Source organism: Rhodnius prolixus, unplaced genomic scaffold, assembly GCF_049639745.1.
Source record: "Rhodnius prolixus isolate KJV_2025 unplaced genomic scaffold, Rpr scaffold_10, whole genome shotgun sequence".
Taxonomy (NCBI): domain Eukaryota; kingdom Metazoa; phylum Arthropoda; class Insecta; order Hemiptera; family Reduviidae; genus Rhodnius; species Rhodnius prolixus.
This window is the reverse complement of record NW_027411615.1, coordinates 22514891-22542149: the sequence shown is the minus strand read 5'-3', so window position 1 is coordinate 22542149 and position 27259 is coordinate 22514891. Positions and strand designations below refer to the sequence as shown.

The 27259-nt window shown below is 30.5% G+C and overlaps 2 protein-coding genes and 1 long non-coding RNA gene across 19 annotated transcripts in view; 1 reads left to right on the top strand and 2 right to left on the bottom strand.

Annotated features, from left to right (window-relative positions):
• Window positions 1-4356, bottom strand: part of crp (transcription factor cropped) — a 150616-nt gene extending 146260 nt beyond the window's left edge. For 2 of the 9 annotated variants that reach the window (XM_074133526.1, XM_074133522.1), the window contains exon 1: window positions 3297-3452. In XM_074133526.1, coding sequence (XP_073989627.1) covers window positions 3297-3406 — 110 coding nt within the window. In that variant the 5' untranslated portion in view covers window positions 3407-3452. Of the gene's footprint in view, window positions 1-3296; window positions 3453-3533; window positions 3791-4077 lie in introns of those variants that run through there. The other 7 variants (XM_074133527.1, XM_074133523.1, XM_074133521.1 and 4 more) reach the window with 7 other exon arrangements.
• LOC141457033 (uncharacterized) lies at window positions 1363-12210 on the top strand. Its single transcript, XR_012460172.1, has 3 exons — window positions 1363-1580; window positions 11555-11705; window positions 11821-12210. It is a non-coding gene; the product is annotated as an uncharacterized lncRNA (long non-coding RNA).
• Window positions 5357-27071, bottom strand: Sfmbt (Scm-related gene containing four mbt domains). 9 transcript variants are annotated; one of them, XM_074133516.1, is made up of 17 exons: window positions 26933-27071; window positions 22869-23017; window positions 18423-18762; window positions 18188-18342; window positions 16979-17188; window positions 16083-16212; window positions 15867-16001; window positions 15662-15779; window positions 14254-14378; window positions 13912-14180; window positions 13411-13650; window positions 12204-12317; window positions 10766-10913; window positions 10377-10661; window positions 9564-9682; window positions 9311-9466; window positions 5357-7655 (listed from the first exon to the last, which is right to left on the bottom strand). In XM_074133516.1, exons 2-17 carry the CDS (start codon window positions 22998-23000, stop codon window positions 7488-7490), a joined length of 2844 nt encoding a protein of 947 aa, XP_073989617.1. In that variant the 5' UTR covers window positions 23001-23017; window positions 26933-27071; the 3' UTR covers window positions 5357-7487. The 9 variants fall into 9 exon arrangements, with proteins under 9 accessions (XP_073989617.1, XP_073989612.1, XP_073989613.1 ...); XM_074133511.1 differs by lacking the exon at window positions 26933-27071 and adding an exon at window positions 26011-26246 and having other exon boundaries at window positions 9311-9463; XM_074133512.1 differs by lacking the exon at window positions 26933-27071 and adding an exon at window positions 26011-26246 and having other exon boundaries at window positions 18423-18753.
• Window positions 27072-27259: the final 188 nt, after the last annotated feature.

The window sequence follows — 27259 nt, the reverse complement described above, 5'->3', positions numbered from 1 at the left end:
ACTTCTAAATTCCTTTTAAATACTTCATTTACTCATCTCACGAGTATAAATTAAGAATTAGAACCATTTTCCAGGAAAATTAAACTTCTAAATTCCTTTTAAATACTTCATTTACTCATCTCACGAGTATAAATTAAGAATTAGAACCATTTTCCAGGAAAAAGAACTTCTAAATTCCTTTTAAATATTTCATTTACCCATATCACTGGTATAAATTAAGAATTAGAACATTTTTCATGGAAAATTAATTTTATGCCATAACAAATTATTAATTTAATTCTTAATATAAATAAAATATGATAAATGTAATGTTTTTCAAACTCTGTTTGGAATAATCACTAACGTTAATCCAGATTATAAAATGGTAGAACTTATTAAAATGTTACATCAGGAGAGAAAAAATATTAGTAAAAAAGAAAAAAAAAAATACAGTAAGTAATACTTGTTGAGGTGTTTATAAGCATTGCGGTAAGGTCTCTCATGGTACCCAAACCTAGATACAAAGCCTCAGCTTCCGACAATTTTTAGCTGTAGGAGTGTTTGCAGCACATATTCACAATTTCTAAACAAAAACTGACTATAGGTGATAATTTTTCGAAGGCAATGAGCCGAGGAATCATTGCATCCTTTGTGCTAAAAATAAACCATTTCATAAAAATGAAAGCCTTCTTAAATTCAAATAGCCTATGTAATTTTTTTTAAAAATTTGGAAGCATTTTAAAAAAAATATATATATATATTTTTCTTCTCCATAGTTTCATTTTAAAGAATATTTTGGGGAATTACAACTTTGGGGGTACAATAACTCAAATTAGCAGTCAATGAAATACTCTAATGAATAGAAAGAGATAAAAAAAGATAAGTAATTAAAGCTAGAATTTATAATTTATTTGATGCCCAAAAATTATCAAAAATGTCAATCAACCTACGTTCAATTAGAGTCGCTGAATTGGTGATACTAATGAAATAACATCTTGATTAGATTTTAAATCTAATAGAGTATTTCATCTTTATTTTACTAATGAACGAATAGGATTTAACCAATAGACGTTAAAATTAATCCAATTCGACCGGCAAGAGAGAGGGGTCCAAATCAACAAGTAATTTAAGATTCAAACAATAAAATAATTTGAGCTTAAAAAAAAAATTAACACTGAATGACCTTTCAAGGTAAAAAAAAAAAATAAAATAATAATATAAGGTTACTGTGTCTTCGCTACAAGAGGTCTCCTGAATGGTACATATGATTGTCCCCTTTATTTTGAACGAAAAAAATCTGATATATAATAAATAAAATTAATGGAAAAACATGTCGGATAATTACTTATAAAAAAAAAACAGCTGCAAAATTGTGGGAAAAAACTTGATTACCGAAATGTATTTTATTATAAATAAATGATAAAAAATAAAAATAAAACAAATATAAAAAATAAATAAGTATATATATATTTATATAATGAAGTCTATAGTAATGTTGATAGCTAACGTGTGTAATACACAAATACAAGTTTACGTGACTGCAAATTGGATTCTATAAATAGATGGTGTGTAATACGATAAGATCGAAAACATTTAAGTTGGTAAGTCAATGGAAACAATATAGCTTAATTATATTTGTGTATGTACCCAAATACGTGGATGTGTGAATAAAATGCTTTTGGTAGAAACAGAAGAGATTGGTGTTTATTTTATTTTTTGTTTTTGCAATTGAGGATTGTTTGCGAGTTTTAGTAGTTAGAATTACTGGGGGGGGGGGGGGGAAGCGTAGTGTGATGTTTCCATGGGTGCAGTTGTAAAGAGGAGTTCATAGAGGGAGAAGAGAGTTTACGTGCGGCAAGAGAGGGTCGGGGACACATGTACAATGCGCTACAGCTGTTGTGTTCATAGGGTGTAGTTAAAAAGAGAGAGGGAAGGATATTTAGTAGAACGAGAGTAGAAGTACAAACAGAGAAGGACTGAGGGGACACAGGCAGCTGCTGTTGTTCCGTCAAAACAGCTGCCCAACATCAGCTGGAACCTCCAAGGTCATCCCCCACTAAAATCTTGGCCCCTTAGGTCTCCCCATTGGCCAAGACGTACTGACTAACCAAGACATCTTTCTTGGCGTTCTCCCCCTCTATTTTAACCACGAGAAAGTCTATCTAAAACACGTTTAAATAAAAACAGAAACTACGTGCGCGTACCGGCCGGTTTTTTTTCCATCTTAAATAAAGTGTCAAATATTTCTTTCAAAAATAAAACAGATCTGTTAAATCTATCAACAGGCTTTGATAGAACGATTAGGTGAATTAAAAACGAAAAAAACTATAAAATTAAACTGTACTATGCCGTTGAATCACGGTTACTCTAAATATCAAATTTCTAGACAATAATTTATTAAATTGCTAAATTCATTAAAAAAATTTAAGTCTAGAAATAAAATAAGCATCAATTATTAAAAAAAAATTATAACTAGAATCAATTTTCCTTTTTTTTAATGCACTAATTAAAACTGTTCACAAACTATAAAGCATAATTAAAAAAATATGAATTCATTTTTACAAATACTTCTACATAAACTAAAGCAACACGAAAATTTTGAAAACTTTAAATACAAAAACTTAAATTATGATAAAAGTAAATGGAACACAAACGATTAAAAAAAAAAAAAAAAAAAAGATTGAAAAGGACATGGCTTATATATTACATTTTTTGCAACCTGATTGCGAATAAGCATGCTAACATCTGATCTGATGAGCAACCACACAAGCAAACGTATCAGCTAATTTTTATAAACATCTACTTGAAAAAAGGAATTAAAAGATTCAAAAAACGGGAATTTTAAGATTTTTTTTTGTCCGCTTAGATTCTCGCAGTAGCAATACCAAGATTTTTTAACGCAATAAAAAAGAAAAGAAAAGTGATTTCCTATTTGCATAGGTGCATTATAAAGAAGGGATGCTATATTTCCCATTTTAGATTCACATATTTTTAACCTAAATAATTAAACAAAATGAGAAGTTTATTCATTGAAAAGGCGAGTTTAATCAATTCAGAAACATTTAATTAGGAAGCGAAAGCCTACCGAAAAAAATTGATCACTAGCTTTGCCGAAATCAAATAGGTTATTCCATGTTAAATGGCCCAAAAAATTTATTAATATTTAATAAAAACTAAATTTCAATTAAATTGTAAGAAATAAATAAAAAAAACTGTCAGCACTTAACATATATAAAATATTAACCAAGTTTATGTTTTGAAAACAACTGATGAATCTAAAATAAGCCTTAAGCAATATGGTAAAACAGCTGACCTACCGGCACGCAATGCCACGTTTTGAAGAGTTATCATCAGTTAATTGTATAACTAAACAAGATAAACATTCGGCTAATTTGCCAGCAGTAGTTTTTTCAAAATCTTGGTCCATATTTCGTCATATGGTTAACAAATATATAAGCCAATATTACATTTAAAAAATAGCAAATAAACATGTGACACTACAAAAGCTTCCTTTGTTGTAAACATGGCCGAAAAACAAGAGAGCACTTATTTACCTGCAGTAGTTCCCTATATCTTCCTCGTATTGGTGTAACTCCTCCAAGCGTATCTTATCTTCACCCCTGCTAAGAGACGCCATAATTTTACCACAAAAACACACTTATAATTCTATTACAATTTAAGTTCTTTCCAAGCATATAAAAATAAAATAAAATCACAAAAAACCGATATACACTAACCCGCAGAGCAGAGCATACGTACAACGGCTCCCAACGTTTTGTTATGGCAGCCGTTGGCGGGAAACAGCTGAAGGGTGGGCTGACTGTGTATACATGCGCGCTTCTCCCCCCTTCACCTAATATCAAGAAAAGTAACCTTTTTTTTCACGCATATTAAATTACATATAGAATTCAGATGATAATTAATTAAAAAGTATTTTGTATTTTTTACTTCTCGACGGAAGTTTAGGTAAAAATAATAATGTCAACACAAGTATTCAAGGAACTACTTTTTTTATGTCCAACACGAGGTCCCGTACTTCAGCTTACTGTGAAGCTCTTTACTTTATGAAAGTAATAATTTATAAGTGGAGTTACTTACTTTATTATATTGGCAAAATTAACCTTTAGTTGTGAAGCCATAAATCCTTGATTCCCAAGCTTGAAATAATAGCAACACTAAGAAAGTCAACTAATTCACACTATGCTTCTCATGCTACCTAGCGGATTGGCTAAGAACTCTCACAGTATCTTAAATTGTTTAATCACTCGAAATTTAGAAGATTCTAATTATATTTGCAGGCTTATTATTAAAATAGAATCAAAATTTAAATTATGTATTTAATGCTAGAACTAACTAACTCTACCACGTCTCTTTTACTAAGTTACTAACAAAATGCATAACCAACTAAATCATTTAAAATCCTTAAAAATTAAAAAATTGCAAAAAGGCACATACCTGTCAAAAAAATAAAATTAAAAAAATAACTAACAGCATAAAAACTGTCAAATATTACAAAAATTATTTTCGAAGAAAATAAACACTAAAATAAAAAATGGATGCGCAAAATAATTATTAGATAAAAATTATAATTTTCTTTTTCTTTCTTATTGATTTAATTGTCTAGAATATGTACAATGTATTCAACAAGAATAAAAATTAAATCAAATCAATTTATAACTAAAAATGTATTTAAGGAAAATAATATTATAAATTAAGCTATATTTCAGGATCATATGAACGTTTTATCCAATGAAAACTATATTAAATTTTAGCTTTAAAAATGACAATTAAGAAATACAATAAGTTTAGAACTTAAAAAATGAAAAAAAAAATCTTAGAAATTCGACAGGCTATATGTATCCAATAGACTATATGTATTTGTTTTTAGAATGTCCATGCAAATTATATATTACATTAATTTCTTGCTCTCTGAGGTAGTTAAACTATTTTCGATTTGAAAAAATAATTACTGTGAAGCAAACTAAAAGATCTAAAAACAAGATAGAATTCAGTAAAAAAAGAAGACATATTATGGGTATAAATATAAACAATGATTCTGAATTTAAATGAAATATTTCTGAATGTATTACAAAATAAAAATAAAAAAATACTTATGATGATAACACGAGTAAACTGCAAAAGAGAAACATATAAAAGATGCGGACGAACATATCGAAATTTATTTTTTTGATTGTCTTTATATATACACTGAAACATTTTGCTTAATAGCACTCCACAGGATCTAAGGTGTCCAAAACCCTTTTTTTTTTGAGAGAGAGAGTTTTTCTAAGTTAATCGGTTAGAACTAGAAAAAAGCTTGAAGCGCAACAATATTATCAAAACAGGATTTATGAATTTAAAAAAATTTACCACAATCTTTATTATTGTATCAGTATTATTTTAAAATTACGATTGAATGTGATGGTCCATAATTTGTTTGTGAATAATTATAATAATAAAAATAGCTTTTACCACCTAACTTGGTACATATTCAGCTTTCCTTTTCAAGTTCTATCTAAACACGAGAACTTATACTGACGTCATCGCTGGACCAAGGCGGTTAAGTGTTAAAACATGTTCTAATGCAATAAATTCACAATTATTTTTCCTAAAAACTCAAGGAGCAAACAAATTTATTGTAAAAATTACCATACCAAATGCATTTCTTGTTAAGAAACTAAAAAGTTCCATTTTTGATTAATTCATTTCAACAAACAATAATTATAATTTCTTTGTTGACAGTTTATAAAAAATATTAAATATAAAATCACATTTTATAAATATATGGTAATTAATGTTGTTTAAAGAAAAATTTAAAAAAAAAAAAAAATTATATACATTAACTGTTAAACAAATTTTTTCAATGAATCCGATAATTAAAAGATTCACCAGTTCCTTTTTAACTTAAAAACTAGTCATTTATACAACCCTTGTTGACAAAAAACATAATTTAAACTACATTTAGGCGACCACATTAGTTCTTTCATTATTGTTTTTTTAAGAAAAAATTGAAACATCACCTCTTTTATATCCGTTTTACGGAAAAGATAAGAAATTAAAGGAAACATTTTGCATAAAATTCTTCAAACGAAGCTACATTATTTTTTTTTTTGTCTCAGAGTAATCTGATAATCTCTTTTCTGGAGAATCCTTCATACATTTTACTTTCTCTTACCTAGGCAAGTAAAGTTTTGTTTTGCAATGTCACTTCATCAAAAATAAGAAGTAGTCAAGGCTAGAATTCAAATTCATCCCACCTGTCCAGTAAAATTATCATTCCTTAACAGATTTTATATAAAGATAATCCATGGTAAAAGCATAATTATGAATGATTCCTTAATCTATTTTTTTTTTTCAAAGCGGTACTATCATAATTAGTCTTCCACTTTGAGTTAAAGATTAAGTTATTATAACAACCTCAATAAAATGAATCATCCCTCAATAGAAACATTTTTATTTATATACCTTAATAGATTGAAAAAAATAAAAACAAAAAATATATGGTCGCCTTATATTAAAACAAAAACTTTATCAAAATTTGTTTTTATTATTACAATCATTAGTTGATAATCATAAAAATGATATAAACAAAATTAAACTTTATTTTACTATAAAAGTTTGTTTTAATTAATTTTTTTTCTTTTATAATAAGCACTTGTTTAGGAGAAAATAATTATTTAAGACAGGCATAACAATATGTAGATCTCAACTAGTACTAACTCTAAAAAAAAATATATATATATATATTTATATTGCTCTCAACCGCAGGCACATGTTCTAGCATTTTATAAATCAATTTTTAAAATCTGTAAGGAACACTACAAGATATTTACATTATTATAATAAATAAACGATACAACAGCATTTATCTTCTTATACTGGAAAAATAATTCAGAAAATTAGCTGTGTAACTTAATTATTTATAAATTATACAATTTTTAAATGAATGCTAAGAAAATCAGGGGAATAGCCTTATTAAAGGATATTTAAGGATAGTGCATACAACTATCTATACGCCAAAAAAAAAAATGAAATACAAATAATACACATTTGTTGTTAATATCTTAATTTTCTTTTTCTTTTCTATATATATATTTTTTTTAAATAAATTCCTGAGTATATTTCTACACTAGTTAACATTATAGTGAAAATTCATTTATTTTATTTATATATTTATTTTTTGTTGGTACTATCCAGTTGTCTGCTACAGCACGAGTGGATTTTTAAGTGCCTCAATGATGGAATTCTGATGCATAAAATTGCAATTTCATAAAATATATATAAATATAATTTTGCTATATATATAAAGTAAAAAGCTTAAATATAATCTTTAAACCAGAAAAAATCCATAAAACAAAAACAAATTCTAATTAATTAAAAGTAAAGAATGAAGAAAAAAATGCCACTTTTTCACTTTCCTTAATCAAATATTTTTGCCACTTTTCTTTTTTTGTATATTCAACAAAATTGTCACACTATCGCCTTACAAAATAATAATATCGCAAAAATTAAAAAAACTTTTTTACACCCAAACGAATTCTATCTTGTCCTGGGTTTACTTTATTCTTCAGCTGTTGTATTAGATCATATATTTTTAATGATGGACCAACTTTCATTCCTGTAAGATCGATTATTTGATCTTTTGTCAGAGTTAATAACACTTTTCCATTGATTTTCTGCAAAATAAATCATTAACAGCGATTAATAAAATAAAGTAAAACAAATTTTTAATAAACAATTACATCTTTACAAGGTTGTAAAAGCAAAGTTAAAAATAAATATCAACTAAACCAGAAGTGAGTCTGGCGTCAAAGCTCACTTCTGGTTTTAAGCATTTTAGTAGTAATGTAAACCTGGTTTCATTTTTAACAAGGGTAATTTCGGCGATTTTCAATTAAAAAAAAACGTTAGAGGGAGACTCAGATATTATTTCATTAGATTCTAGTACCGTTTGCCCTGAAATTTTCTCTTAAGAATACCTTAAAGTCCACCGACCGGAGAAAGAAAGAGTGATATCTGTAACGATAAAGAACCTGGGCGCTAATAACCTTTAAAGTTAATAATAATAATAATAATAAACAAGCAAAATATGCATAAGGCAGTTTTGACATTGATTATTTAATTAGGAAATAGTAAACGGGAAAACATGGTGTCCTTCTTTTTGTGCAAACATTAGGAGCCTCTTCTTTAAGTATTTTATTTCCCTTCTTCTGATTTGGATGGAATTTCCTTTGAATGACATCTCTCAACTAAATTCCATTAAAGCATTTCATTAGGATAACGTCTCGTTTAGAAATCGAACGTCACTAAACCTTACTTTCTAAAAAAATAAGATTGGACTACAATTTCAATAACTTTGTTGTGCTATGTAAAATTAATTTTTTGTGGCTATAATTTTAAATGCTTTAGATCAATACGGAAAAAAGTAAAAATTTCCCCAAACATTATTTTTCCAAGCTTGATTTATTTTCACTTCAAATTGTAAATCTACTTAGAACAGTACAGCTAAAAGGCGGGCGCCACGGTAGCCGAGCGGTTAGAGGCGAGACCTGCGAAGCTAATATTTATTGGGGTATTGGGTTCGATTCCCGGTCTTAGGCCTTAAATTTTATTTAATGGTTAATAAAAGAAATTTACAGTAAAGTATGTTTGCTAATCGCCACCGTCCACGACACCTAATTGGTAGTCGGACGTAAAGCCCCACCTGAAAAAGTAGACGATAACTTTACTACAGTGTAAAGGCCATTCGAAAAGAAAATGTGGCCACGCCAGAAGAAATATTGTCAAATACGACGCAGAAATTATAGCTAGTAGACTGTTTTGGTCTTCACTGAATCTAGTCTGAATGATTAGGTATCCAGTACAAATGATTTAGTCGGTTCTTTCATGTGATTTCTTTAAACAACGAGGATAAGGCACAGTTTAAATGTTATCCACAATGTGGTTCTTTCACACAATTGAATCTAAAACCGTGGTATGTTTCTCCAGATTGAGTTCTCTTCTTTTTTAAAATTAGATTCTCACTATAGTAACGTCCTTTTCTGAATTCACATTATTCTATTAATAACCATGTTCTTGATATTCTCTTCGGCAATTAAATAAAGTCAAAACTGCAATAACTACAATATTTTTTAGTCATTATTGTTTCGAAAATCAACGAAGTTATACTTATTAAAAAGAAAAAGAAGTTCTTTTTGCGTCTTCAGTTACAGGTAAATTAAAAATCTGTATTAAATATTAACCCGTCGCTAATCTCAGTTGTTGAAGCGCCTTTCATTAAAAATAAATAAATAAATACATTAATGTCGCTGAATGTAAAATTTTGTATTACCTTATTAGTGAAACTCTCACAATATGGAGCACAGTTATTTAATGTCAAAAATTGACCGACATCCATTTCGTCCCAGTCACTTGGATCAACTTTTGATAGCTCTAAAGGTTCACTTGCATCCACTAACTTCGGGATTAACTTAGGCGTCACTTCCTTCTTAAAAATAATAGTAATAATAATAAAGCAGATCACAAATTAATAAAAAAAATGTTATGCTGCATTAAAACAGGTAAAAATCAAACCAAAATCGTACCACTTTAGTCATGGATGAGGGATCTGCTTTAGGTTCTGTTTCTTCTGGTAACGCTTGATCTTGTGCAGGAACTTCACCGATTTCTTCTGGAATTTGTCCTTTTCCTTCTACCATATCCCCTAGAAGATGAAACTACTATCAGTCATTGTTCTCAAAAAATAAAATTTTTGGATAAAAGTAAATAATAAAAAAAAAAATGATAATTTTTTTAAATGTGGAACTAACTATTCTTCTAAAGTTAAGACCTCCAAATGGCACGACTAAATGTAATTTTGAATAGAATAACATTATATTCTGAAATGGGTTCAAGTGCTACGTTGCTCCCAAATAAAAAGGTAACCACAAGACAATTTCTGAATGTTTGTTGTTGAGTCACATAACTCTTATAAAAAAACAAGCCTTTATTTTTAAAAATTAATATTAAAGTAATATTTTATCTTATTTATCTTCTACACTAGAAGAGATATAAATTTCCTAATTGGGTGTTTTCCTGCAGTACGCTGTTCATGAGTTTTTGACGACTAACTCTGATACAATTCGCCTATCGCATTATTAATATCATCCATTACGGAAATGAAGAAAAGGATGTTTAAATGGAATCCTTATTTTACATCATGGATTGATTGACAAATTCATCAGATCCAAGGTTTTTTTTGTTGACTACATCCTGGTATACTTATACAAGCTGTGGATAGCCATTTAACCCACCAATTAACTTGTTATTTGTGTTCTGTTCATTCCAATACTTCGACGAATAAAAACTTATTTCAAGGACTTTTAAAGTTAGTGAATCTTAATAACTTCATTACAAACCGCTAGGTCTTGTTGGCTTGCTATTCAAAGAAAGCGTTACAGATATAGGCGTTGAAGCCGGCAATTGTTCAGGCTCAGTTTGTTGTGATTCAAGTTCTTGATGTATTCCTTCGCTAAGTGAACTTGTGTCACATTTACTGGATGATGTACTGCTGTTATTACTCCTAGCGGATGGGCTAGTATCTCCTCCGGCTAATCTTTCTTCCATTAGTTTACCAAAATTTTTTCTCTGCATTCCTCTTCGTCCTTTACGTTTCCTACCGGGCCTCCCATCAGATTTATTTTCTATCAACAATAACGATCCGCAAGTGTACATTATTGGTTGCAAAAAAAAAAAAATATCAACAATGTTAGATGCACATACACTAACAAAAAAAAAATGTACTTACTGCAAGGAGGGCTAGGTTTTTGACCAAATCCTGTGTGAGGGCCTTCAAGCTTATGAGATACTAACTGGCACCAACCCACGGGATACATATCCGGCGATTGATAATCAAGCCATTGGTCATAATCATCTTCCCATCCATCAAAGTGAATCTAGTAAACAAATCGAATTAAAAGCTACATTGATGCTCTAAACAGAACTAAAGCCTTTCTTTAACTTTAATGACAGAGATGCTTTTCTAAATTTCTAACACAAAAGTAACACTACTCCAAGGCTAAATAAAATGTATATTTACACTAAAATACAACGTAGTTCAATAAAAAAGTATTGCAATAAGAAAATAAAAGTAAAAAACACCTTTATCTGTAACAAATAGATACAGTAAAAATAAGGTTATTATCTGTAAAAAAAACTCTTTCGCTGGAAAGATATTCCCCACGATTCCAGTTTAGGTCTAACGACTATTGAGAAAAATGCAGTTTAAGAAGAACTGACAGAATATCAGAATCTAACACGTCAATAGGAATCGCGGAATGGTTTTCAAAGCCTGTAGAAGTCTCCATTTGGGTGGCTTTTTAATTTACTGAGTACATTTATAATAAAAAAAGCTCGTCAATAACAAAAGAAAATAATAGAAATCAATAACTTTAATGGATAAATGAGCTTTTAACTATGAAAATACAAATAAAATCTAAAAAATATCAATCTCACACGAAATGTTCATCACGCCTATTGATGTTCATGTAATCATTTATTTCATAAAAACTGTTCCTATCCGAAAATTAACTTTTAGATCGTTCAAACCGTTCCTCAATTTAATTATCTTATTCATGAAGAAATTTATTAAAAAAGTTGCCGATTAATACTGAAAGAAAGGAACTTAGTTTACAACAGCAGCTGATACAACGCTGGAATGAAATCAGACATCACAACCCATTTCAAAGGTATTTTACTAATTATCATTATTGCGGTTACCGCAGTTGATTAGCTCTAATATCTATTACTGTTTTTTTTGTTTTGTTTTTGTTTTAATACGTGTTTGAAAATGAAAAATGAAAGAAGCATCATTAAAAATTAACTGCCGAAAAAGAGGCTGACAGCTATCTCGAGATTTTTTCTTCAATAAAATTTTAACATCTCTCTTTTGATGTCTGAAAATAACAGAAGCATGGGAGGAACCTCTCACGACTAAACACGTGCAACATTCTGGAATGTAATATGCAAACCATTAAGCTAAAAGTCATTGAGGCTTTGTTACTTTTTTTACAAAAATCATTAAGTACTGTGAATTTACACTTTCTTGAACATGTTATTAGCATTTATGAAGTATCAAGAAAGAAGATCGCATTGGATTTAAAGTTTATAGTGAAGCGAAAACATTCTAGCGTAAAAAACAGGATATACTAATCTATATTTTCTAAGGAGAAAAAATAAAATCTTACCCTTACAAGCCTGCATACAATTTGAGCAATAGTACCCACACAAACTAGTCGTGGATCCATAAGATCTGCTGCTTCCAATCTCTGCCCTACAATAAAACCATGTTCAGGTGTTTCCTAAAATAATTACAAACATTAATGCAGTTTTGTGTTAAGTTCTTGTAAAAAATTGAGTTCACAGAAAATTATTCGAGAAAAAGCACACGAAATATTGGAATTCACTTTTTATTCTAAGCGAATTACTTTAAATTTGAATTTAAAGTAATATTTAATTCTTCTTCTTAATTTGTCATAAACGCTAGAGGTCGTCGGAAATTTATTTTGTCAAAATTCCGGACATCCTCAGATATCACCATTATTGATTTTGCAAGCCATTTTCGAAAGTTTCCCAATCAACAATTTCATCCTACAAGTCCCCGATTTTCAAAAAAGAATACAAACTTATAAAAGGAATGTAAAAAATATAAAATTTTGGAATTATTTGTTTTCAGTTTTGAGTTTTGCTATTCATTTAAGAAAATAACGTCTAAATATTCACAAAACAAAAATTTGAAGATATTCATATTATAAATCATTCTTAATAGTAAATCCCAAGGGCCGGGAAATTGTTGCTTCGGTTTATTTACACATATTACAACTGATTAGATTCCATAGAGGTTGCCTATACCATCGCCAAAGAGCTTACTGCGTGTTCCTCTACTTAAAGCATACCCTCCAGACAGATATTTCTGTTTAACTCAGGTGTTAGGTGAGAAGCTCCTTGACAATGTATGAAGGCACGAGTCTTACTACCTCTAAAAATCCTAAAAGCCTTTCGCCTTAATAAAATCTGCAGATGTTTTCTCTTCTTTCTGACACGAGCCAGGTCTGTGCGATGCATGTGCTTAGACAGTCTGCAGTGATTCGCCAGGTTATTTATATAGACCAATACATATTTTGAAAATACATTATTAAAAGATTCAAAAAGATTGAAGCATTTCAAGATTAAAAATTATAATAGAATTTTCACCATAAATTCTCTTCATTGGTATCTTAGATATATTATGTGGAATCAAAATTTTGGAATGGTCAATTTGGAAAATACAAAATTTAAATAAAAAAAAAAATCAGAGAGCTGTTTTCAATGTAAGACTTCTTTTTGAGGCAAAAGAGAAAAAGTAAAAAATACATTATAAAGTAGCGATTAAAAGAATTAAATCAAATTTCATACTATGTCAAAAAGTTCAGCAGGAGCTGGAATAGAACCAGTTTCAGTTAGATAATCTGCCCAATCAAATGTAGCTGCATCATAACCTCTAGGCGGAGTTAAAGTGATTCCATTCTGGTTACAAAAACCGGGCGGTAGAACACATGCTGAAGAAGAATGATAACAGAACCAGTCTGAACCAGGTGAATTCATATCTTCCTCGTATGAGTCTATCCTGATTAAAAGGTAACCATCGTTCAATACCTGCACAATTTAATTACAATTTAAAAGAAATATTTAGCAAATTTTTATTTTAATTCAAAAATTACCACTAAAATGTAAAGAAGTAATTAAAATCTAAGGGGTAAATGTTGAATAAAGAATTTCCACAATAATGGTATTTTCCGAACATAGCTGTACACTTTTCAGTTCGATACCAGTTAAAACTAATCACAAACTGTTCCAAAATAATTAATGTTTTCATAAGAATTGTTTCCATTTTGGCACAATAGCAATATTGGGTACCTTCATTACGGTAGCTACACAAATTGATGACAGATTCAATGGATCCACAGCTTCAAGTTTCATGCCTGCTCTGAAACCTGTATGATAAGGAAGTGAGTTAGCCAATGGAAATAGATCTTCCGTAGCGTCATCTTTATCACGGAGTCCTTTCAAACAACGATCTACATAAATAGGTGGTGCTGCAAGTGTTTGGCCAACACGTTTAGCCCAGCCAACTGGATGAATCAATGGTGAATCTTCATGCGCCCAGAAACCTAAATAATGACATTCTAGAATCATTTTTTTAATAATTATTTTATATGTTTTTATTTAATACTTCAGAAAAAAAGTCTATTATAGTACCATTATCGCCAGGATCAGCGTCATAATACCTAACGTGTAACCTTTTTCCAATAATTTGCTTAATTGTAGCAACTTTGACCTGTGATATTCTGTTTTTATCAACAACCTCCAAGTTTAAGTCACATCTGTAACATATGTTGTTTTTTTTTAGGCTTCAATAAAAGTTACATAAAATTTTGTGAGGAGTACAATTAACACTTCCTTTCAAGTTAAATTTGCTCTGAGTTAAAAATTAAGCGAAGTAATCGCCTTTTATTTATCCAGGCGGGACTTAACGACCAATTAGGTGTCATGGACGGGGCGGAAGCACATACTTTACTATTACAATTTTTTTTAAGAACAAATAAAATTTATAAGCTATATGCAGGATTCGAACTGGGGATCACCCACTTACAAAGCCACACTTCGTAACAACCGCCTCGTCTAAGTTAAGAATACTTATTAGTAGCTTTAAATATATTAAAGGGCCTGTTGTTATTTTAAACTTAATAAAATCCAAATGAAGTGGGCCTTTTGAGAAAATGAGTGTCTCCGCTTCCTTCTTAATTCTCTTGCACCCATTATTCATGAAGAGAAATTATCTTATAAAAATAAAAATAATAGTAATAATAAAATAGCAAATAAAACAACGTAAATAAATGCACAATTTCCGCATTGACTCATTTTAGTAAGTTCTTTTATCGTTCAAAAAGACTAAGTTCAACACAATACTTCTTCCTTTCTTAAAATACAATCTATTGATGAACTTGATCACCCACTCCTATTTCCATCCGGCGGTCCAGGAGGGATCTTAGAAGCTGTAACGGGATTTGTATTTTGAATACATTACAGTTGAGCAATACATTTCGATAATAAGGAAAGAAAGGCGCCACGGTAGCCGAGCGGTTAAGAGGCGAGACCTGCAAAGCTAATATGCATTGTGGTACTGGGTTCGATTCCCGGTCTTGGTCTTGGATTTTATTTATTTAATGGTTAAATGAGAAATAGTAAAGTGCGTTTGCTGGTCGCCTCCGTCCACGACACCTAGTAAATGGTAGTTGAACTTAAGCCCCGCCTGAAAAAATAGGCGATTACTAATAAGGAAAGAACTTTAGAAGTGTGAAGATTCGAGTTTTAAGAATGAACTTCCGGATTAATGGAAATGATCTAAAAATTAATTTCGAATCTTCTGAATCACAATACCCTTGAGAAAATTTGACTCAGTTTGAATGTCAAAAGTTCTGAGTCAAATAATGTCTTCCCATACGAAAGAGGTTATTTAAGAAATTGCTCACTCTATATGCATTTCTCCAACTTTCAACAGATAATTTTTGCACAAAAAACAAATTTACAACGCATTAAATTATAAATAATTCAACGCATTATTTTTAGTAACTTTAATAATAATAATAAAATTATTTTTACTAACCTGAATCTAGATTTCATGTTTTCATGAACTTTATTATAAAAATTAGAAGGTAATGTTCTAGCTCCAGTCAATCTTTTAACTAAAAAGTGTTTCCAGTCCTTATACTTGTCTTCGATTGCTGAAGTTAAAATTAAATTAATAAAAAATATTTGATAGTCAAAATATAAAAATAAATTAAGAAAAATCAATTAAAAATAGATCTTACTCTTTGGAGGTATTAAAGGCTTCCCCCTGTTGGCACACCATCCTACAGGATGAACCATTGAAGAGCATAAGTTTACCCAGAAATCTTTGCTTTCATTTTGACCAAATCCTTCGTACCTTAGCAATGCTTTGTAACCTAAAATACGCAAGTTTGTATAAGTAAAATTAAAAATTATTTATAAAACAATTTTACTAAAACCAAAGTTCTATATTATACCTGCAATTTTTAAAACTGTAGCAACCCAAAAAGAATCAGGGACTCCTTCAGAATAATTGTCACAATCAGTATTTTCCACTTCAACTTTCATACCTACAGTGATGTTATCCCAATTGTTAGACATTGGCGCCTGTAAAACCCAAAAAGTTGGTATAGACACACGACTTACACATATTGCAGTAAATTAAACTGGGCGAAGTACCCATGCCATAAATACATAAAGTAATTTGCAGATAAGTAAGTGAAACTGTATAAATTACCCACAAAAAGCTGCGCCTCGCTTAATCTAGAAAATGTTTTTAATTCTAGATTTTAATATTGAAGAGGTACTTCCAGATTTTAGAGTTACATCTATCGCCTCTAGCCCCACTTAAAAATCATTTTCATATATAATTTTTTTCCAAATTTAAGAGATTGTATAATATGTTTGTAGTTAGGACGCCGAGTTTAATAAAAACGTTGGGGTAATTTAAGAGAAAATTCAAAAACATAAATCATTTTTCAATTCAGAAAAGTATTTTGTAATATCGCGTTTTAGGGTACGCTATTTTCTTTGAATTTGTAAAAATGATTCTCAAATGCCACATTTAGAAGATTGATTATAGTAACTAATCTTTAAGAACCCTTTAAAAAGACACAATTTTCTTAGATCTTTGAAATAAAAATAATGGCCACCAAAAAAAAAATTTGGTTTGGTTTTTCGGGAAGTGGGCAAAAAACGCATCAGTAAAAACTCACTAACGGTTATCTGATTTTGGTAAGTTCCCGAATTGATTACAGACCAAACCAAAAGGAAATACCAAGTTTGATAAATTCTATTACAAAAACACTAGAAAATTAAAAAACGACTTTTCAGCTAAAAATAATTTTAATTTGTAAATTAATGCAGTGCTTACATGATTAAAAGATGAAACACTAGCAGCAGTGAAACCTTCTTCAGATAATAATTCCGTCCATTCATAAGTGCCTGCTAAATGTGGTTGAGTTCTTTTATCTGGCGGAAACTGCGGTTCTTCTTCTAATGGTGGCGGAGGTGGAGGAGGAGGTGGTAGAGAAGCATGAATCCGTACGTTTACTTCTGAATCTATTTCCATCTTATGCTGATACTAAAAAGCACAGTTAATAAAATTAGTTAGCAAACTGAGAGATTTTTTTTTCGATTTACCTACTCCAGGTTAAAACATTGGTTAAAATTGGTTGAATGGTTAAAACCATATTCCATATTCTATAATAGATTAATCATATTCTTATTGCTAATGATGGCTTTCCAGCTCTAAAATCCGTACATGTTTTTAACAAGGTATGTTGTTGCATGATACATGTTCATTATCAACTATAGTATGTTACGAAGTATAAAATGATTATAATAATTGAGTCATCCTAGATGAGATCTTAAAAATTGGCCGAAATTAATCAATTGAAGAGGAAGAATATGATTCTTCCGGAGTAGACAATATGGTACGAAATGATTTAAAGGCCATGAATTGAGCTTAGAAAGAAAGCTCCGTCTAGCTCAGGGTTAAGATTCGAAATTTTTGGAACAACTGCAGAGTTGAATGCTTACTATGCCACTAGAAATTTCGAGTGAAATTTGGAACCGGTCGATAAGGTTCCTAGAAAATGCCGAATCATTCCAGCAAACCTTTCATTATAAGAGTTGGCTTTCGTTTCATAAAACGTTATTATTTGTCACGAAAAGTAGAATACTTCGATAATAAGATCAAATGGACAACCACAGCAAAAAAAGATGAAAGGTGATCCTACGGGTGCTGTGACCATCGAACGATTACATACTAACTCTGTTCACCCTCTTAGTGGCTACTTTTTGCTCAGTAAAAACTTTTAAAATACGGAGAAATTTGCAGTTTATCTGCCTTCAAAAAGAGTACTTCATATCACATGGGAATCGAACTGATGACTCAAACGATACGTATAAGAGTAAAAAAATTAGTTTTGAACTCAAACTGTAAAAACACACGAGCTCTTGTTACACCTAATATTTCTAATATTCAGCAGTAACAATTATATTGTTTTTATTATAGAAAAATACTCATTTTACAATTAGAACAAAAATTAAATTAATCTACATTTACAAATACTCTTACCATAGAATAAGAATTTTCTTCATCATTATCACTAGATGGAGTTGGAGGAGGTGGCCCATCTGCAGAGCCACGAGCACATGCTAAACTGCAGAACCTTCTTTCTCTAGTATAAAATGCATGTTTTACCCCTATTGCTCCACATTTTTCACAAACAGCTACAATATGTTTAGGTTTTATTATCTTATAAAATAAATTGCTGATTACTTTTTATTATTACAATTATTATTTTACTTACCCATACCATCCTTATGTATCGGTATCACATTTGGATCAGTATCTCTTTGATATGCAATTGGCGTTTGTAATTTTAAAGCTGGATGTTTAACTGGTTTTATTTTTCTAGGAGGCTGTGGCGGTTGTGGATGCTGTGGATGTGGCTGTTGTTGTGTAGAACTTCCTTGATGTGGGTTCGCTCTATTTAAAGGAAACTCTTGTTTAATTGTAACTTCATCTGGTAAATTTAAAGGATCAACGTCTGGCATAACGCCTTGGATTCCTAAAGCATTAGATTCTTCTTCCAAATATGGTTCTTCCAATTCATCCAGCATTACAAAACCATTCATATCCTGTACATACTGAAATTAAGTATTTTATTGTTTTTATTAATAATTAAAAAGTAATTTAAAATCATACAGTCGTAAAAATGATTAGTCAACGAAGTTGTCAAGAAACTAATTAAAAATCGAAAACCAACTTGCCTTTCCAGAAAAGAAATACTTACTGGTAACCATCGATTTTAACACAGAAACCCGTGGTAAGAACAAGCTACAACAATCTGTATTTATACTGGTTTTAAGTTATGCTTTTCAATAAACTAGTACATATTTTTTAAAAGTAAATTTTAATGAAAATTTGAATTCAAGTATTCCCTTTTATTTATTTATTTCACTCACTCTCCATTCTTACTTATAAATACAATCGCTTCACACATTCATTCCTCCACTATATACAAGGGTCGTTTGAAAAGTCCGTGCAAAGTCAGAGAGATAGCACCACTGGCGCGTATCGAAATTATGTTTAGTTAGTAGCATCTCTTGGAAGAATACGCACCAAGTTTCAGCCAGATAGGTCTATTTCTTTGTGTTTGGCATTCGTTTGAATCGAGGAAGTCGAGTGATTTTCAAAAAATGGACGAAAAAGAATTTCGTGTGTTGATTAAACACTACTTTATGAAAGGCAAAACGCCTCAGGAGACTAAAGAGAAGCTTGATAAACATTATGGTGACTCTGCACCTTCGATTAGAACAGTTTATAAGTGGTTTCAAAATTTTCGGAGTGGCCGTATGGGCACAAGTGACGCTGAACGTTCTGGACGCCCTGTTGAGGTTACTACTCCAGAAATCATTAATAAAATCCATGATATGGTGATGGATGACAGAAGAGTGAAGGTGCGTGAGATTGCTAGTGCTGTGGGCATCTCGAATGAACGGGTACATAATATTTTGCATCAACATTTGGACATGACAAAGGAGTGAAGTGTTGCAAGGACGGTTTGCAGCTATTCCAGAAGAATCCGCAGGACTTTAAGCGTCGTTTCGTCACTGTGGATGAAACATGGATACATCACTACACTCCTGAGACCAAAGAACAATCTAAACAATGGGTTACCAAGGGGGGAATCTGCGCCAAAAAAGGCGAAGACCGTTCCTTCGGCCGGAAAGATTATGGCGACTGTCTTTTGGGATTCGCAAGGAATAATCCACATCGACTATCTGGAAAAGGGTAAAACTATTAGAGGTGCATATTATTCATCGTTATTGGACCGTTTGAAAACCGAGCTGCAAGAAAAACGCCCACGATTGGCCCACAAAAAAGTCCTTTTCCATCACGCACCAGCTCACACCTCAGCAGTTGTGGTCGCAAAATTAATGGAAATAGGGTTCCAACTCGTTTCACATCTCCCCTATTCTCCAGACTTGGCTCCCTCGGACTACTATTTGTTCCCCAATATGAAGAAATGGCTGGCGGGAAAAAGATTTTATTCAAACGAGGAGGTGATTGCAGAAACGAATGGCTATTTTTCAGACTTGGACAAATCCTATTATTCGGAAGGGATCAACAAACTAGAGCAGCGTTGAACGATGTGTATAAGCCTAAAAGGAGACTGTGTTGAAAAATAAAAAAGGTTTACCCCAAAAAATTAAGTAGTTTTTATTTATGCACGGACTTTTCAAACGACCCTCGTACAACTATTCACATAAACTACAGCTACTGGATGAATCAGTACTCTGTGCTCCTGCCATCCTTATAGCTTAACCGAAATTAAAATCACGTAATCCTACTCTAATCATTTTCTTCCATTCATTCTAATCGGCTATAACTTTTAAATACATTCATATTTCATTGCTAGCTCTTTTATAGACTTAAGCACATATAGATGTTGGTGGAGAATATTATGTCTTCGTAGCGAAATGTGCATCTAAATGTGCAATCTATGTCGTCAAACGTTCGTTTCCTTTCTACTACATAATGTAAACATATCATTTTTATATGTTTGAAATCCTTCTCCTCATTTCAGTAGATAAAGAAAAAAATAAATAAAATGATTAAAAATATGTTCGTTGTTTAGAACTATGCAGTTTTTGTAAAGAAAAAAACTTTGATACTAAAGAGAAAAAATGGCTGATTCGCTTGGCACGAGAGGCAAAAAAAAAAAAAATATATTCTCTGTAGTAAACTAAAATAAGAGTAAGTAAAATACATTTTTTGTACCAATTTAATTATTTAAATAAATAATACAATTTTTCAAGCTATAAAAAACCCTCCACGATACTTTGTAAACACTATCACTTCTGTGATATTCATATGGTAGTTCAATTCTTTATAACCGAAACTTCGCTAATAAGAATGATAAATAGCTGTTAGTTGCGCAATGGTCCACCAAGTCGGTGCTCTGTCTAAGATTAAATCCAGTATGCAGCCAATAGATTCACACCATCCTAGAAGCCTCTTCAGCTTACTTATCCGTAATGGAGAGTGTTGGCTGAAGTGAGAACCTTCAGGCGACAATTATGTTTGATGTTACAAGAGAAGCGTAGAATGTTAGTGCCATTAATAGAATTTTTTTTTTACCCCATACAAAAGACTTATTGAGGATGAAACAAAATTGGTCCAACAATTCCGTATTAAGTTAGTAAAATGAGACAAAATAGAAATTTTCTGATTGCTCTAACCCCATTAGAGAAGCGGTGACTTTCATAAGTAAAATCCTTGTAATAACTCACGTATGACTTTCGATTACCTCAATTTATGTTTATTTATTTATTTTTAACTTAAAATTTGGATTAAAAAACACTAATTTATTCAATTTAGTATCATTTATGTTCAAAAGTTTAAAGAATTTATTGTGTTCGTGTACTGGCTTCACTGACATAGAGATCTCCTCACGCGCCGGTAAAGCATTCTTGCGAAGATAAGCCTTGCTCAAAAAGTGTATCGTGAATGGAAGCACCTTATGCGATAAAATGTATTGAAAATGCATGAAACAATATTTTTTTTGGAATTTGATCTTTTTGTTAAGCAAATCGTACTTAGCTACAGCGTAAATTTAGTTTAAAGGAATTTATTTTATTTATTAAGGCATTTAGTAAAAGTTAATTAACAATAACTTTTTTTGTCAACCTTTGGATATTTTATATATCAGTTCAGAGGTATACAACACCATGTCACATTTTTAATTTTTTTCAGGAGAGCAAATGAAAGATTTTTCTTAATTATAAGCCCACGGGAGTTATTTTGCTTAAATTTTTGGTGAATAACAAGTAACATAGATGCACTTTAACAGGTGGTTATGTAATAAAAAAAATAATTTTGTATTAGAAACATTAAAAAAAGAAATTTTGAAAAAATTGGACTTAGTGTTGTATACCCATGAGGTACTGATTTTACATTCTACTGCATAGTTTTATTTATTTTTTTTCTTTAATGATTTAAGGCGCTTCAACATCTAAGGTTATTGGCGCCCGGAGCTTTTTTCAGTGCACTGCCGGCCTCCGGACAGTGTTCTCTCGTTACAGACAACACTGTCCATCACCGGACAGTGAGCTGTAAGAAGCTCCTAGGAAGAGAAAATCTAAGGGTCAGCTGCTGGATTCGAACCCGGGACCTCCGCGTGGGAGTCCAGTATGCTAGCCTCATAGCTAATCCCTTCCCGCATAGAGTTTTATTATTATTATTATTATTGTTTTGAAAATAATAATTCACAGATAATCACATCTTAAGTCCATCTCGTTAAATATCGACTATGTTCATCTTATTTATAGATTGTACTCCAATATTCTAAAGTTTAACTAAAATAGAGAAGTAAGATTTTACTTTTCTTTTTTTCATTAGAAAATATAACGAGCAATTAAAAGTATTAATCTGCTATACCGTTAAGTAAAACACAAGGTGCCTGTTGTTTTGGCAGTTTATTTGAAGGAAGCAAATCATATCGTACTTAAGAAACTACGACGGTGATAAAGTGAGTAAAAAAAAACATTTTCTCATTTTAAATTGACAACTTCATTCTAATTGATTAATATATGGCGCTCACAGTCTCCTCAATTCATTGTCGCCCCTACGGGCAGTGTTTTCTCGTTACAGATGAACTGTAAGCTGTTAGAAGCACCTAGGAAGAGTGCTTAATTGCAGCTGGACTTAATATTAGCTGATACATTAATTATTTTAATCAAAAAGTTACCATTGGAGTATTCTGTTGCCTCATTTCCTCAATTGTTTGTTGAGCTTCACTAAAGAATGTAGTCCTATGAGGATCAACTCCTGAATTTATCATTAATCCTCCAGGATCGTTGTGTAATAACATGTCACCCATCCACACAAGACCTAATTCTTAAACAAACAATAAAAAAAGAGTAATTAAAAATGTATATAAATCATAAACATAATGTTGAAAGTATTTGTGAGAAAGAAAAACGAATTTGCGTTGCAAATCAAGGACGAATACTGAATTGCATTCAAAGATGCACACATGAAACTCCTTAGGATAGTTACACGCATTTCTCGAAATGTTTAGCAAAAGTTTCCATCCAGCGCTGGATCGGATTAAAAATCGCAAAAAAAGAATCAAATTGTCGTTAAATAATTAAGGTAAACAGCGCTGATTTTGTGCGCGATAGACAGCACCTTAGATTAAAGACAAATTTCAAAGCTCATTAACTTTAGGTGTGATTTTTAACACAATCAATAGTATTAAAAAAAACTCAGTCAAAGGAACATTCTCTATAGGAAACACTTACTTCCATCGTTCAATTGTTTTCATAAAAGAATTAAGGGAAATTATTTGTATGTACATAAAGATCCGAATTGTCAAAATAGCAAAATACATACATCTGTGATAAAGATAGCTGGTGCCTTGTCTGTTTTTACAAAAAGTCAACTACCCCAAACATCTTTCTCCGCAAGAGGAACTGGATCAACTTCTTATTCAGATATTTTGGCGGCCCAGCCAGTATCCCAGCCGAAAAACACCTTCAATAAGAAGGTAGGGCCCTCAGAGGTACGTAATTAACAGTAAGCAAAGACGTTACAAGGTCATTAATGTTAATGGGTTTGAATAATCGTCTATCTTAAGGAAAAACTGATTTATTGTAAACACTTTACTAGACGAATGCACTGGTTTGGATTTTGCAAACTCATTAGCTCACTTCTCACCCACTAACACACAAACTACGACACAATATAGACACCTATATTCCAAGAACAACTCTGACAACACAAGCGAGCAACAACAAATCTTTTAGAATACAGTAGATTTAACATTATAGCCAGCCAGTTCCTTGTACAAATCTAAACATGAATTTTTGGCGTTTCAAAAAGCTTCAACTTAAAGAAATTACTAGACCCTAAGTAATTAGGAGACCCTAAAATTCAGTGATTACTGCTGAGTTGAATTACTTGAACAGTTGATTCAGTTTATGCTTATCCCAAGTTCATTTTTATAAAATTTTTAGGCACTTTATCAACAAAACATGGTAAAGCAGAGGTTAGGCCATGGATTCCTATAACATATCAGTTATACTTCTACTCTTTTTAACAATCATACCACTCCTACTAAATAAATTTCTAGGAAAAAAAATACAAAAGAAACCTTCGGAAAAATGAAACAAGCAGAAGTTTTTGGTAATATTTCGTAGAAAGAAACGGTTAATTAAAAAGTTAAAAATCAGTGCTAGATAAAAAGAAATCCTTAAGTTTTCTCCCAAAGGTATGAGGTTATCGCTAAAAACAAGACACGTGAATGTCATTTTTCAGCAAAATAACTTTATGTCATCATACTTACAGAATTAAATATCATCGTCTTTTGACAAACAATTAATTTTTATTTTTTAATTAAATAACAATTTTAGAAATCTTTTATATGATGCATAGAGAAAGAAAAAAGATACATATATTGACTATAAACAGTAAAAATTATTAAGTCGACTCATTTGAGGAAAAACAATTTACTATTTAGTAATAACAGGATTTGAACTACTATAGTAAGAAATTAATTTTGAAGAACGTCTTAATTACACAAAATTTGTGCAGGTAAGCAATGAGGATTATAATGCACCTTTTAAAAAAAACTTCATTGGGTAATCATCATTGGGTTCTAATCGAGAATAACTGGTGGATCTAGCTTAGGAAAACCAATGACTAGGCAAATAAATTTGCCTTCTTTCTAGGGACAAAATAAAATAAATATATTTCCAAGAACAAAAAATGTTAAAAATCCTAACAATTAATATTTAATTTACTATAAACTTACAGTTCAGTTAATTGATGTGGGAATCAAAAGAAAAGTAAGTCTTTTGAAACGGAAAAAATAAAATTACTAATTTACGCATGAAAAAGCAAGAAATGATCAATGAATAACCAATCACTTTTACCATGACTTTACAAACAACCCACATTATTATAACACATCATTATAACAACAAGTATATATTATTAATCTATACATTAAAAGTGTATTTATATTAGGAAAAAAAGGAATAAAAAGTATTATATAAGAGTTATTTCAGGGATATACTGGTTCAATATATAACAAATAAAAAAAGATATATTTTTTTTAATTAACTATATAAACTACGGCGTTCTTTTAGAAGGCACAAATAAAAACTTAAATTAAATCGAGAAAATAGATTTCTACCAATAAACTGATATTAATATATAAATAAACCTATGTTGTTTGTGGGTTACTTCACCTTGGAATGTTCTAGATAACTAGTCTAAAGATCTCACATTTATATTTTGGGAATAAAGCTGAACATATCAACTTCTATTAAGCATAACGTGAAATGTACAAAAAAAAAAAACAAACAAAAAAGGTCACACGTGATATTGTCTACTGAATTTGAAGTTTCATTAAGAGAACTTGAAATTAAATTCCCTAAGCAAAATTAAATATTTTTTACTAGCTCAAAATGCCAATAATTCTCAAAAACGAAACTATGTTGCCTTAAAAAAAAAAAATCCTCTGCAATCAAGCATAAATTACTAACAAGATAATGTAATTATAAAATGTTACAATAATAGTATATTTTTTTGTCTGTTAAATCTTCTATAGTTCATAAGTTTTAAGGATTGGGAATTTAGCTATCAAATTAAAATACATAAATATATTATAACTTAAGCTTCATTAAATTATGTAGAAAGATATTAGTGAATAATGTAATTACAAGTAACTTACATGAACATTAACTGCATTAACATAAAAAGGGTAACTGCTGTTTTAGCATAGAGCATGAAAATTGTTCATATTAAACAGTACTTATAGTTGAAATTTATGATTTTGGTGTAAATCCATAATATTTCGAAAAAGATAATAAAATATTGCTTACCTTCGGCACTTGTCATATCCATGACTCGATCGTAGTAATTGTTTCAGGAGTGATGCTTGTAAGGAGTTACAGACTTCATTAGATATTAAATGTATCATTTATTCAGTTTCATAGCAAAAATGTTTATATTATTATAAATAATAATACAAAAAAGGCATTCTAAAGGAGCGAGAAAGTAATAAGGACTCAACTCTCAACTCAAATACAATTTAATACCCAGGTTAACCACCTTGACTAATTCTCAATTCAACATCATCATCATCATTTTAACATCCATTCGTTTAAAGGTAATTTTCCCTTTTTTCTATTATTTAATTAACTTCCTTTCTAAATCAATTATACTCTATACTTTTTTATTTCTTATTAAGTATTCCTTTTGCTGAAGAAAAAAATTTACACCAACATTTAAAGAGATTGTTCTTTCTCTTTTAAGTTTTTAAAATAATATTTTACTTTTCTTTTAATAGCAGCATCCTAATTAAAAAGTCTTTCACGAAATTTCCTGATTTTCCTTTACCAACTGGAAAAATTTAATTAATGAGGAATTAAGTTATATTATGCGATGCATCTGATTATTTGTGATTTAACAAACCTTTCTTTCGAGAAATACTTACAATCTTTAAACCAGCATAAGAGTCAATAAGTGAAATTAAATCGTTTAGTGTGTATGTCTCAATAAACCAAATAATACTGCTTCGTGCCTCAGATACCCTTTCTAATCAATTTAACTAAATTTGGGAGGTTTGAAGTTGGCGGGCTTTTATATAGCCCGTTAAAATACTTTCGTACAAACGATTGCATCAAATTCAACTTTATTTTGTTTATTTCAAAGTGGAGAAGTTCCTATTCTTGTACCATGATAATCTATGAAGAATTTTAAAGAACATTTTCGGTTATACAGTTCTAAAAACTTTAAAATTACCTTATAGCTATTTCCCTCGAAAGCTTGCTTCTACTTTTTTCTATCCAGCTTCAATTTTTTTTTTCATTAACTTTTTACTTTGTAAATCATCTTATTTCTCTGTGAAGTCGCGGGTTTTTATAAAGCCCGTTAGAATACTATTCTGTTCTATATTTTCTGCATTTGTCACAAATGTATTTCTTATCGTAACCTGTATCTAATAGTGAAAACTCTATACTACGATTCAATTGTTTAGACTTCTTTTTACCAGAAATAATGCTTTTTTGAAAGGTTCTATTATTATGATTATCAATCTCGAAAATATGACTGTTTTTGCTAAACTGGAAG

Coding starts and splice junctions, on each gene's coding strand:
- Sfmbt (XM_074133510.1), bottom strand. CDS start 26,032: ATGGATATGACAAGTGCCGAAG. Junction 23,018..26,010: donor GGATATGACAAGTGCCGAAG/GTAAGCAATATT, acceptor TGTTTGTTTAAG/AATTAGGTCTTGTGTGGATG. Junction 18,343..18,422: donor GATACATAAGGATGGTATGG/GTAAGTAAAATA, acceptor AACATATTGTAG/CTGTTTGTGAAAAATGTGGA.